Source organism: Carassius auratus, chromosome 14 (assembly GCF_003368295.1).
Source record: "Carassius auratus strain Wakin chromosome 14, ASM336829v1, whole genome shotgun sequence".
NCBI lineage: Eukaryota > Metazoa > Chordata > Actinopteri > Cypriniformes > Cyprinidae > Carassius > Carassius auratus.
In genome coordinates, this window is record NC_039256.1 from 27,931,462 (window position 1) to 27,951,204 (window position 19,743).

The following is a 19,743-nucleotide window of genomic DNA, read 5'->3' on the forward strand; positions in this document are numbered from 1 at the left end:
AAATGCACAAAGTTTCCTGTGAGGGTTAGGATTAGGTGTAGGGTTGGTGTAGGGCCATAGAATATACAGTTTTTACAGAATAAAAACCTTTACGCTTGTGTGTGTGTGTGTGTGTGTGTGTGTGTGTGTGTGTGTGTGTGTGTGTGTGTGTGTGTGTGTGTGTGTGTGTTTTCTTTATTTATTTCTTTAGTTATTTTTTTTATTTTTTTTTTTTTTTGAAGGATCTACCACAATTTTTCATCACAATCTCTACACAATTATTCAGAATGTATCAGTTTTTTTCCGCCTGCTCCCCATAATGTAGATGGGTTTAATTTGTACTCTGCTTGTGAGATGTAACATACAAACATAGACATCAACTAAAACACATAACTGAGATTGTGCGCAAAAACACAAGGCTGGACCAAACCGATGTCCCGCCCACAGAAGCCCGATCTCTGCACCTGCCCCGCGCGCACAGCAGCCACTCAGTGCGCAAAGCACTTCCCACAATAACACATACCTGCTGCCTCATACCTGCTCCACAGTTATTCATGTCAGAAAGCACCACCGGCAAACATGTGTACGAGGCATGAGCGCAGAATTTAAAGGACTTGTCTGAAGTCAGCTGTTTGCAGTGACTAAGTTTCTTGCCCACTGGATATGTCTGTATACCCAATCTACAGGAGTCAAGTGATCATTCATATGCGCTCAGCATGGATCCACTAGAAGTGGCGTGCTCGCATGGATATTATTCGTCGTAACGTATATCTTTGAACGATTGCTTCACCATATATATCCAGATCCAGTTTCTCTGACCGTTCCTGCTGGATTGGCGCTTCGTGATGGCAGCTATGGGAGAGATCGGGACGTTTTTACAGAGCCTGGAGGGTTTCGGACAGGTCGGATCACAGTTCTTCCTACCACCTCTAGGAGAAAACCTCGGGCTGTTGAATGATCATTTAGTTCCAGCAGAGAGACTGTCACGGAGCACCTCCGCAGATCTAACGCACTTGAAAGGGATCCTGCGGAGAAGACAGTTGTACTGCAGGACTGGATTTCACCTTGAAATACTCCCGAATGGCAGCGTGCAGGGCACGAGAAAGGACCACAGTCGTTTTGGTAATTTCCCACTTTCTTTTCAGCATGACTGGTTTGTTTAAACAGAATACGAATCGTAATATGTAGCACTGACCGTACGCTTTTAAACATGTGTTCTCCCGTTTTCATAGTTCTTGTAGATCAGCTTAGAGTCGTTCTGGTCATTTTTAAATAACCCACAAATTAAAATAACTTTATATGAAAAAGATAAAATGTAAAAACAGTTACTTTTTTACATTTGTAAATATAAATAAATAAACAACCAAATCCAAAGAACCGCAGAAGTATTTACAGAAAATTGTGTAAGAAATACTGAAGAACATTTGCTTTAAATTACATTTATTTTAACTCTACAATAGTCTATGCAGATGGGAAATGCATCGCAATTCATCTTTCTCACAATGTGTGATGAGGGTTCAGACTTCAAAGAACATCTCCTGAACAATTGATTTATTCTTCTCCAGGTATTTTGGAATTCATAAGCCTTGCTGTTGGATTAATAAGCATCCGTGGAGTGGACAGTGGTCTCTACCTTGGGATGAATGACAAGGGAGAACTTTATGGCTCTGTAAGCAGGATTTTGACTTTTTTAAAAAGATATTTAAAAAGTATCTGCATGATTGTTGTTCTTATTCAAGCCCAGTAGATGGCATATATGTTTTAGCACTTTGACCACCTCTCTATGTGTTATCAATTATGCTTGAATTATTTCACTAACATGTTTTTTGTTTCTTAGGAGAAGCTCACAGCAGAATGTGTCTTCCGTGAGCAGTTTGAGGAGAACTGGTACAACACATACTCTTCTAATCTCTACAAGCATGGAGAGAGAGGAGCGAGGTATTTCGTGGCTCTTAACAAAGACGGCACGCCACGTGATGGGACAAAATCTAGGAGACATCAAAAGTTCACTCACTTTCTTCCAAGACCAGTGGACCCTGAAAAAGTCCCAGAACTTTACAAAGAAGTGCTTGGACACAGCTGAGACCATCCGTCCCAGTTAAAGGGCAAGAGGGATGCCTAGTTTCTTCTCAACTTAACGTGGAGATGCTAAAGTTCGGCTACAGTGTCCAAACCTGAGATGTGCTCTGGAAATGCATGGGCTAGTACTGACGATGAAGACAACAGTCTCAAAAGACTCACTACATCGGTGCAGTTGGTGTCTTTGTTGCTGGTTGCAACTGACTAGTAGCATTACATGTCCATGAAAACCAAAACTGAGGGTTTTGGAGGTTTTAACATGGTACTGCTTTGCTCTGGATATATTTGATATGGGTTTAGAAGGACTTGAAGGAACAATGCATACATGATGCTCAGAGATGACAGAACTGGGACAGTGGAGAACAGGACATGCCATCTCACATGATGTTATTTATACAGTTCTTGATACACATATTTATTGTATGTATTTATTTATTTGAAAATATAAATATATATTTTTACATCTTAAAGTAGATTTTTTTTATTAGACCAAACAGTAGAAGGTGATTTGAAATAGTGGCAAAGCTGTTCTTTTTATATGAGTTACTTATCACTGCTATAATATAATGGAGGGCAAGAAAGATTGTGATTTCCTTTTGCAAATGTATGAAGAATGACATAAGACTCTGAGATTTAAATAGATTTGTTTTCAAGCACGATTTCCCGGAATGGCATGCTGCACAGTATATTTTACAGGCCATTAAATCAAGTATTATCATTAAAAAGCTTGTTTTGTCTGATATGATTTCTTAATTCTGAAATTATTATTATCTGGAAAACATAAAAGATCCAATAATAATTAGAGTTCTAACTTATATGACAACCATAGATTCTGAAGAAAAAAAAAATAAATATATATATATATATATATATATATATATACATATACATATACATACATATATATATATATAACATATGTATCTTTTTTTTCTTTTTACTACCAAAAATAAATAAATAAATAAATAATAAAGGTAATGAAAGAAAGAAAAAAGATTGAATGCTATCTTATTAATAGGATATTTCTTGCTTCAGTGTTCTGCCGAAGACAAAAAGCCACAAGTTTGGAACTACTTGAGGGTGAATTCATTTTCATTTTTGGCCGAACTGATCTCTCTAAGCTGCTGTTTAGCTGAGACCCAGGGTTGTCCTGCACTCATCAGCATCAAAGTTCTTTTGCGAGACCTTCTCAGGTAACAGCTACACACAATGACTGAATCTGAGTGAAATAAAAACTGACCTTTTCTTTTGGGTCAAACCCAAACTTAGAGTAATCTCAGCTCATGCTTAGTAATGATGCCTGCTAAATACATCAGGCAAACTTATAAAAAGAAAATGTGTCTGCTGTGCAGTCTGCAAGAATAATGAGATCAAAAAAAGTTTAAATACACTTTCAAATATTATTTTAATTCCTCCTATATGTAAACCCCACTCGGCTTTCTATTTTCTTTGACAGATAGTACCAGCATTTTCACATGAAAGCAAGCAAGCAGCTCTAGGGAAGATGATATGAGATTTAACACCACAGGCTAAACCTCCCTGAATGTTGTTTAACGGCTGAATGAGACATTTCCACAACAATGACTAAAGAGGCACATCTATACAGTTTCTAAATGGATGAGTGGACATTTTATGTTGAAGCATGAAGATATAGTCTGTGATCTCAGCATCTCTGTGATGGTGAGCCAGGCTCTGTCTTAAGATGGGAGTGTACCTTTAACATTTTACACAAGTTACAATGTGGGATTTTCCCCATCTTAAAACCATAGAGTGACTGTTAACAACAGGTATATGAGGGTGGAGGATATATATGAGGGAATATATGAGCTTCGCTCCATTTCAGAACTGAAAGACAAACTATTGTAAAATTAAAGTGCTCTTATTTCTATTATAACATACAAATTTGATTAAGCCTGTAAAATATGGTTTAATAAATAAAAAGTCCCTAAGTTTCACATAATTATTTTGTTTGTTTTGTGCAAATGTCACTGTAGCTATTAGGTTACCACGCGAGAGAGTTCGTGTCACAAAATATTCGCTGGCACTTGAAGAACCAATATTTTTCTGTCTGTCTGTGCTGAAATAGATGCCTCTGTCTGTCCTTCTAGCAGGTGGTCTGAGGCACTTTACAGGCAACACTTAAATCCTTCATCCATGCCCTCTCTTAGCCCTGCCTCATGCACTTAATGGATGCACCCTTATTTTCATCACCTCAGACGTGGCCTCAAAGAGCTCTCAAAGAAACCCTATCAGATAGGTGTGTGTGTGTGTGTGTGTGTGTGTGTGTGTGTGTGTGTGTGTGTGTGTGTGTGTGTGTGTGTGTGTGAGTGGCATGGGTCCACAGACAGGTGTGTAAGTGAGGGATCTGTCTCTGTTGCCCAATCAGACATTGCAGGTGTTCCCACAGCACATGTCAGCATGTCCCGGGTCTCTGATCTTCAAGGCCCTGTGTTTGTCAGCTGCGAAAATGGGGCAGGAGTTCATGCAAACCCGTGGAAATACAGCCTCGGTAGCTTTGTAGTCCGTGTGGATTACAATAGTACATAATTCATATTTTTACAGACTGGGGGAAGTGGCAAAGTCTCACCTGGTGTTTTAAGTTGTAGTCTCAGGGCAGATTTGTGTTTGCACATGGGTGGTGTCTGACAATATCCTCAGCAACTGTTTATCTGGAACCCTTCTGCATAAATGACCTCTTTAAAGCCAAAGGAAAATGCTGAAGGATCAGTTGAATAATACATTATTTTTTTTTATTACAATAAAAAACACTTTTTATTAAAGTAGAAAGTATATGATATGTCAATATGACTTTAGATCTCCTTGATTCATTCACAACAGTTCACAGGGCAAAAAGTGGTGCTCAACTGTTAAAGAATGGTTCTTCTGAGTCAAAACCTTTTAATAAAAAATAAGAAGTAATAGTGAATCAACTAAATTTAAGGTTTCCTGAGGATCCTTCTGTGTAGAGTAACATCTTGTAGGTGTAGAGGAGTTAATAATATCCTTTCACACCTTTCTGGCACATCACCTTCCTTGCCACATTTTGTGCTGTATGTCTCCTCAAGTAGGCAATGAAGACGTGCTGTTTTTCTATTGACTTTTGACTCTTAAGCTGTCAACTGTAGCTAAAATGTTGTTCTGTTGTTTGCATCACTATGGAGACATCAGGAGCAACTCACACGATCCAACTAGTGGTTATGCATTTTAAGACTTTTAAACACCTCTTACAGCATTGCATGTCTTTTTCTATCATGTATTTAGAAACTGGCCCTTTCTAAACATGTCTTTTGCAAATGGATAAACAATAGGCCTACAGTTCAGAGTGTGAAAATGATGTATGTTAAAACCAAAGATCATAATGAGCAAACCAGCTCAGATCAATGTGACTTTTTTTTTTTTTTTAAACAGTCATTTTGAGTATTTCTGCAGTAGACTTCACATCATCTGAAAGGCTTCCCCACCCCCAGACTTTTTATGGGGACCATCTCACATCTGCTGAGCAAACTACTCAGATTCTCCCAGAGGGGCCCGGATCTGGCCCTCTTCTTGGCCCATGTGTCCACATTATAAAGCCACAAATTAGCTCTTGACATTTGGGCACCATAATTGCTCCTCGAAAGCATGAGGCATCAATTAGGCTCGCAGCAGTGTGACAGCTTATCCCTATAGGACATGTCTGATCTGAGGACAGAAGCTACTCATGGCCTGAAAATTGCAGCCCTAAGAAGTATCAGAGATATTAGATGACTTTAAGAATCTAAATAGGAACTACTTACCTTAATAAGATAAACCAACCATTGATTTATATATATAACAAATGATCAGATTCCATCATTTATTCATGTACTATTCAAATTCATATTCATTTTTGAAATGCACGAAAAAAAAATATTTTGTAATGGCATCATAGATGTCTTTGATTCTCCACAGCAGTCTTTTCCCACAAAGCTCCCTTAACCTAAAGGTCAACACAAAAGTCAATTGGTTAATTTCCATAATTTCCACCCAAAACATACCTAAAGCACTCTGAGTAATTCAATCAGCCGCTAGAACATGCAATAACATCCTTGAGTGAAATAGAAAATCATTAGTGTTTGTTTTACATGCTAATACAAAAACAACTGTGAGATTAACACTTTGCAAACCTGGGTCATTATTTGAGGAGGTCAATGAAACATAAATTGCAAAATTTAAATTTATTTGGGAAAACTTGTAAAAAGGGCGATTTAGAGTTTGCAGAGGCATGTGCACTGTACACTCGATGCTAGCAAGTGAAAGTGGAAATGTGCATTGTTGGCCATAAGTGAAGCGGAAAATTGCTAACCCATTTGTCATTGTGCTCCTTGATGGAGAGGTCAATCAATGGATTCTTTCATGACAAGTCTGCAGAACTGAATGTTTTTCCATGGCCTCACCCTTTCACACCTGGACTGCCAGGTAAAATAACAAAACAAGAAGAGCACAAAATAAAGGAGGGTTTAGCAGAGGACTGCCTCGTAGGCCAAGGAAAACTGATAGGTTAGAGGATTTTTTTATTTTTTTTAGAGTGCATGGCAGAAGAAAACATTTACGATTTTGTCACAAAATCTCTTCATACCTTTTCCAGTAAGGTTAGCATGCAGAAGCTTTTAATGCTCTGCCCTTAAACCCCAAGTGTAATCTTCAAGCATTAATTGTACATCAGAAAACAGTAAAAGGACTCTACAAACGTATTACATCAATGAGGATGTTGAGAGATTACTTTGTTTACCTGGCTCGGCATTAAAGCAGTTCATTCATCATGTGTTTTTCCGATTAACTTTTATTCAGTTCCTACAAGAGTTCCTTTGCATTCAAGGGCGAGAGGGGATTTCAGTTAACATGACAAATTGCTCGTTGTCTAAATGCAAATATCTTTGATTCCCCTTAATAACCCCATCAGAACCTATTGACATCTCTTGAGAAGAAATTATTTCCGCTTGTCAAGCACTTGTCAGGATTCCAGTTGCTTAAATCAATAGACTCCTCCCTTATTGGGACGGTGCTTGATTTTGTTGTTCAGAAAGGCAACTTCAAAGGAAAAAGTTTAAAAGGAAAATGTCAGGGTAAACAGACAAATGACTATCAATTTATCAATTTGCATGTATATTAATATATTGTATATGCATTGAATATGTATGTTAATGTATATGTGTAAAATGACAAAATGGCAAACTAGTTAAATAATAATGTATATATATGTATATCAATTTAAATTTAGCTACAAATAAAAATGGAAATAAAAGCCCAGCTTTTAGTCAATGTGAGGAAATAAGTCTCATGCTTCTGTTCTGACAGTGATTGTTATGGCTCAGTTCAATTGAATTAAACCAAAACACCATGTGTTATTTTCTGTCTACATCAACTGTGGTGGCACCTGAAATCCAGAGGATGTTTTTACTTGGTGAAATCCCATGTGTGGAGTCTTGGTTTCTTTGTCATGGCCTGCAGTGATCATATATACAGAGATCAAAGCGTAAATATCAAAAAGAGTGGCCACCTGTCAATGTGTACATATGCAATTAAAACGCTCTCATCAAGACACTTTATAAATCATAGGGCTGAGAACTGCAGGTTCTAACAAGACATCAGACGTGTAGGAAAACACTATCACAGGCAGATTGGGAAGATGACAAAAGGGTCAGGGGTTAAACGATCATATCCTAATGATATTATCACTTTTAAGTTCTTGAAATAAAATGGTAGATTGGTGGATTGGATGTAATATTTAATCATGAATTATTATTTATTTGCAAATGAAAAAGTCAGACTGTTCCATCCAAAGCAACTTGCAAATGAGCAATAGTACAAAAAAAGCTCGAGAAGCCAAAAGTGTTCCTGTAGCTCAAACAGTAGCAGCAAAATCATGGATTCAATTGCCAGGAATCCATGAATTGACAAGTTTATTTGGATAAGAGTGTCTGACAAATCAGACTGAATGCATGTAAGTACAGCGAGTGCTTCTAAAAATGCAAAAATGTGAGATGACACTGAGCTATATTTATATGATAGTATATTGTTTTTTTTAATGAATGAAGAAATCACACTCATTTCAAGCATGACAGCATCCCTCATCTCTCCTACAAAGATGTCAAAGTAAGAGAATATATAAGACCTGATTGTCCAAACCAAAACACATTTGACTGTGGTTTGTGACCTGCAGAAGTGTAAGCTGATGTTGTGAGGGACTTCAAAAACACACTTTACAGTCACTTGGAGAGAAAAATGGAAATCCCCTCACTATGAAAGTCCTATCACCCCTGATCACAAGTTGTGGAGAGAAAAGTAAGAGTGTTTCAAGAATTGTGCATCAAATAAGTCGCATTTAAGCAAAAATGACTTGTGCAATCAATTTTACTGCAAGAAAGAGATGCAGACCTCCATTTACCATCACTTTGTCAAGACACATTATTTATACAACAAAAAAGAGAACATGTAAATGAGCCAAACCAAAATCCTTGGCTTTTTTGATAAACCAGCATCAAAATAAATTTGATGTGATCTCCCTTCTGTGCTGCTGGAGAACATGCCCTCAGGCCTGTACATTTCATTAGAACAACGAACACTAACAAATTCAAAAGGCTTGAGATCAAATGTGCACAGCAGGCTATCAAAGCAGCTTTTTTTACATGTGCTTTGTAGTTTTTATCTGCTGAATGTAGTTCATAACACACATTAAAGTCTCCTAAAGAGCTCAGAAGACCACAGGTATGCTTAAGAAGAAAATAAGATATAAACATTGGATGAAAGATTTGTAAAAGTGTCTTCCAGTGAGGAAGAGTTTTAAAAGCTGATATTCATTATTATGATGTGATTTCAAAGATAAGATTTGGCATTTTCAAGCACTGAACAAAATCCAAAGCTTGTCACAGAAAACTCAATAAATGAAACCAACAGGATCCACGGTTGTCGGCTTCTTGAGGATGGATTTTTTTCCGGCCTTATCAGGGAGCTCAGGTACAGAAGTTAATCAGCGGAGTACAAAGGAGGCCTTTATTTTGGTGAAACCTCTATGTTCTCCGATATCAAAGGCAACACAAGCTACCACAACAAGATGCTGCGCAAGGTGATAAGATGTATACCATCTGACATGCAGAAGAACTTCTGGAGGGAACCTGGAGAATTAGAAATGTGAGATTCTGATATGGAAAGGTCATTCATTAAATATAGTTCAGGTCAGATGTCTTTATGGGCATTTCCCAGTCTAATATCTGATTTGGGGATTACTTTTCAAGCAATTAAAATATTTAATAACTTCATATAGCCTAGAGTTAAAATGTGGTTTATACCACTGTTCAAAAGTTGGCAAGATATATCTATATATAAATATATATTTTATTCATCAAGGATACATTTACATGTGAGAGAAAATACATGTCATTTATTTAAAAATAAATTCTGTCCCTGTGACTGTCTAGTCATCAGAAAATCTCTATATAAATAATATATGTTATTTAAGAAAGATAAACATGGAGCAGCAAATTATTATATTAGAGTGATTTCTGAAAGATCATGTGATACTGAAGACTAGAGTAATGATTCTGAAATTTCAGCCTCGCATAATAGGAATAAATTACATTTTCAAATATATTAAAACAGAAAAAATTATTTTAAATTGTAACAATATATTGTAAAAAAAAAAATAATAATAAATTAAATAAATAAACAAAAACCAGCCTTACCGAGCATAAAAGACTTCTTTCAAAAACATAAATTGAATCTCACAAACCCCATTCTGTTGAACAGTGTATATAATATGTGGTCAGCTCTACTTTGCATTTTTTATATTTTAGATACTAAAACTAAAGGCTATAATAAAAAAACAGGTTATAATAAAGAAATAAGATTATTACCAAGCAATTAAAAAAATAAAATTGAGTATTTAGTTGTGTTTTCTTCTTTTGAACTGAACTGCTTTAATTTGAGGTTAAAATGTTATTTCTAAGAAGTGCTTGGAAAAACGTCCTGTCATCTGATTTGAGGTTTGGCTTCTGTGAACAGTCTGACCCCAGCTGCAATTATCTGAATGGGAAATGGTTAGGCAGACAGGTATAGATGGAGTTCCCACCGACATACAGCGCTGTGGTCTCAGGGAATAGATAAGCGTTAAACTGACTTCCTCTTGCTCCAAATATAGATTTTAAATCAAAAGTCATTATTCTAGTTAAGTTTCAGTTAATCTTTTAATACCCTTCCCATATAGATCCAGTGGAGATATCACAAATGATTAAAGACGAGTGAGCAGCTGAAGAATGCATGTGCCAGCGTTTCCTTACACAGCAGGACTCAGAATGACCCAGTGCTTTAGATGTTAATTATCCCACAGTAATGTATGCACACCCCCCTCTGCCCTCTGCCCCGCCATTCCCTGTCCAAAAAAACAAAAAAAAACAAACGGAAAATGGTTATTCTTGTCTTTCTTTCATATAAAATATTTGCTATTATATTTATACACATTTATTGCAGTCGTTATTCCACTGTCTCCAGTTAACAATCTGCAATACTATTATTTTAGCATGACAGAAAGAACCGTCTTTGCTTGGAATAAGAATGAAATAAAAGTAGGAGAGCTACATTCCTAAAATTAGATTCAAGGAATGAGTTACACCAGATTTTGCCCAAAAACGCTGACAATTTGTGTAGAACCAACCAAATAAATAAAACATTATTTGTTCCTGCACTGGTCCCAAGAGATTCCTTCACGGGATGCCATAAATAGTACAGATTCTGAGCAGTCTCAAAGAAACAAACTTTTATTTGTCAAAAAGCAGCTAGACTTTGCAAACATCTACAGGAATGTTCTTTCTCACAGCCGATGATTCCAGAAGGGCCCATTCTAACACGAAAAACAGTCACAGCTATTCAGATTTATTCCAAGCTTGTTGCAGATGTGTAAGAATCAGCAGATCAAAGTAGCTCTGTGTGCACATTAAGGCTTTTCTGAGGTTTTGAAGAGCTGAAGCGCTGCTTAGTCTGACATTCCCCCTGTCACCATCAAACAAAAGCATCTCTCTCTCTTGAGAAAGGGGTGTGAGCTCCAAGATGAGCTTCAGAGATGGTGACCAATCACAACAGTGTGCACAATCCGTTGCCTTGAGGCGAGAAACAGTAAGGTTTATGTTGTCACTTTCAAGACATCATATGTTTTTCTTCTTACGTTCTTGAGCGCTTGTCAAAAAAGAAAAAAGCTAAAGCGTTTTTGATTTGCTTTAAATGTAAAAGCACCAGCGATCATGGGAATACATTCCTTGCTCGCATTGGTCATGTATGTGCATTTCCATGTTTCCCTGCGTTTACAAGAAAACAAGCATGGAATAGAACATGTAGTGATGTCTTGATGAGAAATCCCACTCTGTCAACAAGAAACAGTAATGCCATGTTCAAGAGCAGATATAGTGTTCCTCGCCGCTGTCTGCTGTGTGTGTGCACCTGAGAGCTGAATAATGTCTAAATTACAACTGGAACAAAAGATTCTTTTATGCAGGGAGCACTGGGCAAAGATGACAGCTATAATACTGGCCTCGGTACATACTGGTAACATTCTAGGTAAGAGGAAATAGCCTTTTTGAGCTTGACATTGACATGCAGAACTGATAACATAGGGTTAGTGTGTGTTGTGGGATATATGGGGGAAACATTAGATGGCATTAATGTTGTGCTATGCTGAATAGATAAGAAGAAGAACAGCAAACATCTGATTTTGGTTGGTTGGTTGCTTTAGCCCATTTTTGACCTGAATAATATCATAGTATTTACAATGAATGAATCCATTGTATGGTTTATTTTTAGGGGAATTTCAGTAATAATGTAAGTGGTATTCTTTGTGTGATTTTTCTCTTGTTTATTTGAAAGCAAAAAAAAAAAAAAAAAGAAATCTGAAATTCATGCAAAATTCTCAATTCAACTTTTGACTTAAATTGTTTTGCAAATAATATAGTTTGCAATTTGAATGTTTGTATTAAACCAGCATATTCAACTAATTAAATGTGTAAGATTTAAACTAGAAGAATATAAGAAAACTACATAAAACATAATTATTACTATGTTTTCTATTTTCATATATTTCAAAAATGCATTTAAATCCAGTATTCAATGTCACATGATCCTTCAAAAATCATTGCTGGTTTGCTGCTCAAGAAGCATTTCATATTATAATCAGTGTTAGAAGCATTTGTCATGCTTATTATTTCTGTAGAAACTGTGATACATTTGCTCAGGATTCTTTGATTAATGGAACGTTCAAGAGCACAGCATTTTATGAAACAGAATGTGTCCATCTTAATGCGTTCTTGCTGAATAAAATTCATAATTTCTTTTTTATATTCTTCTTAAAGACATGAGTTGGGAATAGAAATGCTTACAGAGAAGAAACTTCAAAGAGACAGAAGCTCGGGTGCTCTGTCACCAGCGAGTGCCTGCCTGTCAACCCATGCTGCATCTCTGCCAACTCCGAGCCCTTTCAGCTGCCCCCTGCTGCCATCATCATGGTGCTGTGGGGAAAAAATAACACAAAAAAAACTGATGACAAGCTCCTTTCATGACACTTATCATTGCATTCTATCTAAAATCTAGATGAGCCAGACAAAGCACCACCAGTCCCTATACCGCAAATCAGAGCATAATCACTCTTAGCATAAGGAGTTAGGCTCATATCACACTACCTTTATTCCTGTATGTGAAGACCTCCGCCTGGTGGTCCACACATCTAGCCTGAATGCCACATGATGATGCTTGCCTTTATCCTAAAGAGATATCTTGCTGTTTTAACATTGGTTTAACAAATAAAGAAGAACAAAGTCTTGCCGCAGATCTTCAGAGACACACACTAGCACGCTACTCTTACGTTGCTGATGGATACATTGTGGTGTTGGTTTCAAGATAAGACAATAATGGCCTATGTTTCATCAGCATATACAATGCCACAGAAATGCGGGCTGCAGTCAGAACAACCGAGCATCCGGCTTGTGCTTCTTCTTTTTTGTGCATTGACATGAAATGCAATTTCATCTTTTTTATTTAATTTTTTTATTTCAGTGAATGACACATGAATGATGCCAAGATTAAAGTTTCTGCACCAGTCATGTCAAAACAGCCATTATTTCAGCTGACATACCAGCACATGGAAAACTTCCCACAAAGCTTTTCTTTGGTGTAACATCTCAACCTCAAACATCAAAGGAGACAGGACCGCAAAAACAGCGGGCATGAGTCGCTTCAAAAGACGAGTGAAGCTCCATTCACACACTTAAGACGCAGCCGCACCTTCAGTCTCTTGACTACCATGAGTTTGTTCCATCTGGACCACCTGGAGGATGATTTTATATTGTTAAACGGGCTTTGAGATCTTTGTGGCTCTCATGCTTATGGACAAGTATCTGTGTCTGCAAAGCCTTCTCCGAAGCACAATCATCCTGCATTGACCATTGATCTCGACGGGCTGTTAGAAGATGTGTATCGTAAACACAGAGGGCAAGATGAAGGTGACTGGGGTTTGAGATGGATCACAAAGCCCCCTGTGCATTTAAAAGCCCCTTTTGGAAGGTGCTTTCCTGTCGGTTTTAATGTGGATCTGCCTGTAGGTGCTGTTTCAAGTTCATATGAAAGGCTCTCTTCAAATGTAGTGCAAAGAGGGGGAAAAAAATCACTTTACATTCAGAAGTCATGACAATGTCTGAGATTTAAATAAATAACTCGTATATTATATTGTGTATATTAGTTGTCAGAAATTAAATGACAATTTACAATTTGTAAAAGAGGTGAAGAATGTAGGTAACATGTACTACGTTATTTCCGCTTTGACTTGAATGAAAACAACGCATCCGTGTGGTGCAGCTGACACAGAATAGCATACGCTGTCTGAGTTCAGTGGACACTCTCCAAAATGGTGCTAGGGTGATGCGAAGGAAACAAATTGTCCAATAAAGTCTTTTTTTTCTTTGCATACAAAAAGTATTCTCGTAGCTTCATAATATCATGGTTGAACCGCTGATGTCAAATGGATTATTTTACTTATCCCCTTGCTACATTTCTGGACCTTGATCGTGGTAATTACATTGCTGTCTATAGAGGACCAGAGAGCTCTAAGAATTAATCAAAAATATCTTAATTTGTGTTTCGAAGAAGAATGGAGGTCTTACGTGTTTAGCACGACATGAGGGTGAGTAATTGATGACAGAATTGTAAAAATTTGGGTGAACTATGGGTGTTGTTTGCCTTCAATTCTCAGAGTTTTGATGACATCGAGAAATGTCTCAGTGTCATCAAAACTCTTTCGTTACCTACGTTCTTCAAAATGTTCTTTTGTGTTCCACAAATTAATACAGGTGACATGAGGTTGAGTAAATGATTACAGTATTTTCATTTTTAGTAGACTATCCCTTTAATAAAATTTAAAAAATTATAATAACCTACATGCCTCTACAACCATTTTCTGTATAGCAGCATCTGTATTCACTCTCAGCTGAATCTCTGAGCAAACCTTTTAAGCTGTAATGTGATTATGATGAGCCATATGCACTTACAACACAATAAAAGGCATTTGTATTTGGCTCAAAGCCAGCCTGTACTTTCCAAATTTAACTATGGCACTTTCCCGATTGAATCCACTCGTGCAGCACTGGGAAACCCCTCATCCAGGCCAAAGGTTGTTTTCTCAAACTGCTGCAGCAGAGATGCCAGGTGTTAACTAAATGTTTTTAATGCTAGTTTCTACTGCACGTTTCTTGTGAATGACAAACATAAGTTTGCACAAAGTGCCATTTCATTTTTTAAACAGTAACAAAAGTGGTTTCAAATTTTACATTTGAACATTTCGTGTTGGACCAAAGAGTATGAGGTCAAACACATTTGCATGATGACTACAAAAAATGTAGCATAGTTAAATCCCATGTTTTCTTTTTTTTAAACTATTATTGATTAATTTATCTCTTTCCATTCATTTTGCTTTACAGGCCTGTTTTAAATTTCTGATTTAAATTTATCTTAATGTTTGTTTTTAGAGTGCATGAACTAAAAACTGTCAGGGTGATACAACTGCCATAAAATAGTAAAGCAGATACAATGTTTCATTGGAACACAACACTGGAGTTCACAATGATTTCAAAGACTTTTGCATGATGACTGGAAAAAACAGTAGCATACTTATATCCCATATTTTCTCAAGGAAAAAAAACAATTTTTCAATTCATTCGTTTCATTTTTACACCTCTCATTGTTTTTCAGGCCTGATCAAAACCACCTCTCAGTATTTTTAGCCAAAAAAAAAAAATCACACACTATTTTTAACTGCTGCCAGCTTTTTCCTCCACTGACCTTTGAACTGTTAAGTTGTTCCTGGTTTTTAAAAGGGGTGTTAGTGGCGGTAGAAGAGTGCAACCTTCTTTTTGAGCTGAAGTACATCCTGATGGATTACAAGAACTCTAGAGCAGAAGTTGCTACCCAGCATGGCTTTAGGCTACCTGGGTCACGGCCCACCCACTGCAGGGGGTTCTAGGTCAGAGGAGGCAGCAGGGAGCACTGCTTTCAGACACCAGAGAGACTCCTCAGTTAACACACAACCTCAGGGCACGACCAACTCCACGTCGACCGCAACCTCTGTTCATGCCAAATGCTTTAACAATGCAGCGTGTAGCGATAAACATGGAAAAAGCTCTATATTTGTGAGCTCATCGCTCAAAGTGGACACAATTACACATTGTTGGTTTCAAAAGAGCTATTTATACAGTATGAAGGACTAATTGTGCAGAACATTGTGAAAGAGTTTATTTTTTACGCATTCACAGGCAAATTATACAACAATTGACTCTCCAAATTAATAGAGCGTTTGTATGGCTCCCCAATGGAAGACATTATTCAGCAATAAGAAAATGTCAAATAGTGTCTCAGCAACACAATTGCTAGTCTCCAAAGCTATTGTTACCACGTTTTTGTTTTGACTATCTGGGAATAGAGGAGTATATCACATCTATTTACTCTCTGTTACAGAACTGGGCGGTGCTCGCTACTACAGTGGCTTATAAAAACAGTTTTTCCATAGAACAGCTATTAAGGATTTGGGATCTGTGATAAGGACAATATTCAGCAAGACTTCCTGGCTGACATATGGTAATGAACAATGGCTAAACAGGCCTCTGTTGCTTGGTTTCCATCTTGAAGTAAGTTCTTAGAAGGCTGTTGTGACATAGAGCTTTCTAAAAGGCGTAAATATAAACTGTAAACCATTATTAAAACTGATGAAACTGCTGCAATATCTGTTGCAGTAGTTTTGGTCTCCACACCCTGTCAGGTGCTTACCTTTGTGGTGATGCATGGGCAGTGGCCCTGCTCCGAAGACTGGCGTGTCCGTCACTGATGCCTGGAAGCATGTCCAGCTGTCCTGTCACTCTGTCAGCAACACTGCCTCTCATGGCCCGAGATTAAACGCTCCCGATGGGGCCTACAGGAGAAGTGGCTCACCCGCCTCTTAGGACTTATGTCAAAAATGTTTCAACCCAGGTAATTTGCTATAGTCAGTGCTCCTTTCTCCGTTAACTTCAAAAGCTCCAGTGAAGGGAAAAAAGACAACTGAAAGAAGGGAAAATGGTGTTTAGTTGTGAGTAGCGAAAGATTGAATTCTTGAGGACCAGGATGGACTGTGTGGACAGAGTGTCTTCCTCCAGGTACACCAAGCCATATCTCAGTGGTGTCCTTGCAACCAGTTGTACTTTTTGTCCTCGCAATAATGAAAACATGCAAACATATGCACAATGCAAATGCAAATATACCCCGCCTATAGGATGAATTTCTGAAATTAAAGTTAATTTTGATATTCTTTTTTATTTGGGGGGTTGCATAAAACAAAACAAAAAATATCAAGGTGATAAACTGTAATAATATCACAATGACCCCAGCATAATGAAGATAAAATGATATAAAAAAAATATATATAATAAAACTCCTTATTTCCTTAAACTCCAATCAACATACAGGAAAAAAAAACACAAACAAACATAAATTCTATCATAGTGAGGACCCCTCACTTCAAATATCAGATAATCCATGTTTTTATGACAACATTTCATCTTGTAATGTTCCTTTATTTTACAAAATGGCATGTGTTTTAACACCAAACAAATATCATAAATGTTAAAGCTTTTTAACAATTACATAATTCATCAGTATAGTTAATTATTTCATTAATGAAAAAAATATATTCTATATGTAAATAATAATTATAATAATTTAACCATGAAAACTACATTTAAACTGTAAAAGATAAAGTTTTTTGTCTTTTATTTAAAATGTATTCATTTTTTTATTTATTTTTTACATTTGCTAAATCGTTTTTTATATAAATATTGATTAAAATGTGTAAAAAATGTACTAAGTGTAAGGAATTCAAAAAACATTTCTTTATCATGGTCACTGACACAAAAATTACTGGACAAAGAACTATAAGAGCCCACCAAACAGAAATTTGTTCAAAAATATTTTGCTAATGTTTCCATAAAGTTCAGAGAAATACATTTCTGAATGTTTAAAAATGTCCTGTTTACACATTTCATCATTTATCAAACTTTAAGACAATGTTACTTTTGAATGCTCTCTAAACAATTAGAAACAAGTAGTAAACATTTTTTTTAACCTTAGACGAACTTCTAACTAAAACATTTCAGAAAAAACATGAAAAACTGACTTTTGTGCTAAAGTTTTGAAAAAACAAAAGTTCTATTATCGTTCTGGAATAATATTTGTCCATAACTTTAGGTGGACCTTGCTAGAACGTTAGCTAAAATTCTGTGAATGTTCCATGTTAGCTGGGAGAGCAACTCTAGTCTTCATTGTACAGTTCCACATTTTAAGCATATCAATATTGCTTAGATAAATTTATATTACTATGCAATATTAAAATATAAACCTCCTTTACTGAAACTATCCATCTGTAAATGTTTTCAAAACACTGAGGGCAAGGATCATCATGGCTGTAAGACATATGAACACACATATTTTTTTCATATTTTTTTTATTAAGTATTTTCTTTAACAACATCTTTTAAACATAATGCCCCGTGGCTCTGACATAATCTCACAAAAGGATTTCAGAATCGATGGAATGAGGAAATGTAATAGACCCCCATTAACCAGATCTGTCAACATTACAAGGAAGCTGGAATCATTAATGAAGACTCATTGACCTTACAGCTAAACATTAAGATTGAGAACATGCACGTAAGGTTTGAGAATGAAATAATCTCTTTTTCCAAGTTAAAACAGTTGATCCTGACTAAAATAACATTCACGGGGAATCACTCAATGGATAGTCATACCACAAAGACTTATACAAGGAATTTTGCACAAAGTGGGACCCATTTTCAATGAAACCACAACATTTATGCGTGTGCGTGCCGGTGAGAGCGCCTTGCTTTGAAGGACGGGGCATGTACAAGTGTGTGCACGTGTGATGAAAGTGTTTGACAGCAGCCCTGTCTCGACAAATTGCTTTTGAGATGTGCCAACACAAATGTATTTAACTCAGAGTCCAATAAACCGTGGCAGGAGCAGTGACATCTCTGTGCTGGATCTTTGTCAATGTTTTCTTTAAGTCTCTCCCTCCCCTTTTTGTACCAGATCAGGAATGCATGAGTTGCATTCACTATTAACAAGACTAAGACTACACAGGTAACAGGATCAGCTCTAATCAGTGTGGCCTGAGAAAGCTTGTGCAGGGATTTCAGGCTTTTGTCCTGCATTTTCCGAGGTGATTTCTTCCCGACCACATTCAATTACAATTACTGAGGCAGCATTCCTCCGTCCAGGCAGAGCGTCCTCTTTAATTTGTGCTTCTCTCCTTGATTGTGACTAATTGCAGTGATCAAAACCTGCAGAAAGACAGCAAATGTGCATCATGTGCTCTTTTACCTCACAATGAACAATGGCCATCTCATAAGTAATGGCACTGGTACAGAGAGAAGCTTCTGAATGTGAAGACGACAGAAGAAGGAGAGAGAAAAAAATAACCATTATCCAAAAACATGTGCTGTCATGTCAGAAACTCTGTTTTCTCCAGCCAAATCCCCCGCTGCCTTACTCAGAAAATATTCAGGCTTTGTAATAGAGATGTGGATGGAAGATAGGGAAGATGTTACGGATTTATCCAGGACTGCAGAGGTGAGAGAAAAATTCTGACATTTATGAGAGAGAGAAGTCATGCATCCTCGGCTTACCGCCCAGGAACACAGGTAACAACATCATACTCTCTGTATCTACAAGCCAAAGCTCAATTATGGACTGAACCTGTTAAGCTCTATCTTATGTTGCCCTCTACTGACCAGCAGGCTGAATCAGTGCAAATCTTTGGAGAAAATAGTTCACTTTTCCTAATGTAAAACCACGGCATATTTTTGTCAGTAGTGGGTTAAACTAGGTTTTCATGTCACATGTTTCAACATGTAGCCTACACCATAATAAAAAAAAAATAATAAATAAAAACTATGGAAATTTAACACAATTATATGTTTGGCAAAACACTGACATGAAAACAAATATGTTGTTTGTAAAATGAAGCGGGACTCAAAAATGCACTGTAGTCTAACGTCATGAATTATTTAAAAAAAAAAAACACGCAAAAAACATCAATTGTAAATCACAGAAACCATTTTAACATTCTGACTGACTTTCACAAATGCTGTAT

The 19,743-nt window shown here is 36.9% G+C and overlaps 1 protein-coding gene across 1 annotated transcript; it reads left to right on the forward strand.

Moving 5' to 3' along the window:
* The first annotated feature begins 299 nt into the window (after positions 1-299).
* On the forward strand, positions 300-2,533 carry LOC113114523 (fibroblast growth factor 20-like). The gene is made up of 3 exons (XM_026281434.1): positions 300-1,101; positions 1,545-1,648; positions 1,817-2,533. The coding sequence occupies exons 1-3, from the start codon at positions 825-827 to the stop codon at positions 2,060-2,062; spliced, it is 627 nt and encodes a 208-aa protein (XP_026137219.1). The 5' UTR covers positions 300-824; the 3' UTR covers positions 2,063-2,533.
* The last annotated feature ends 17,210 nt before the right edge of the window (positions 2,534-19,743 follow it).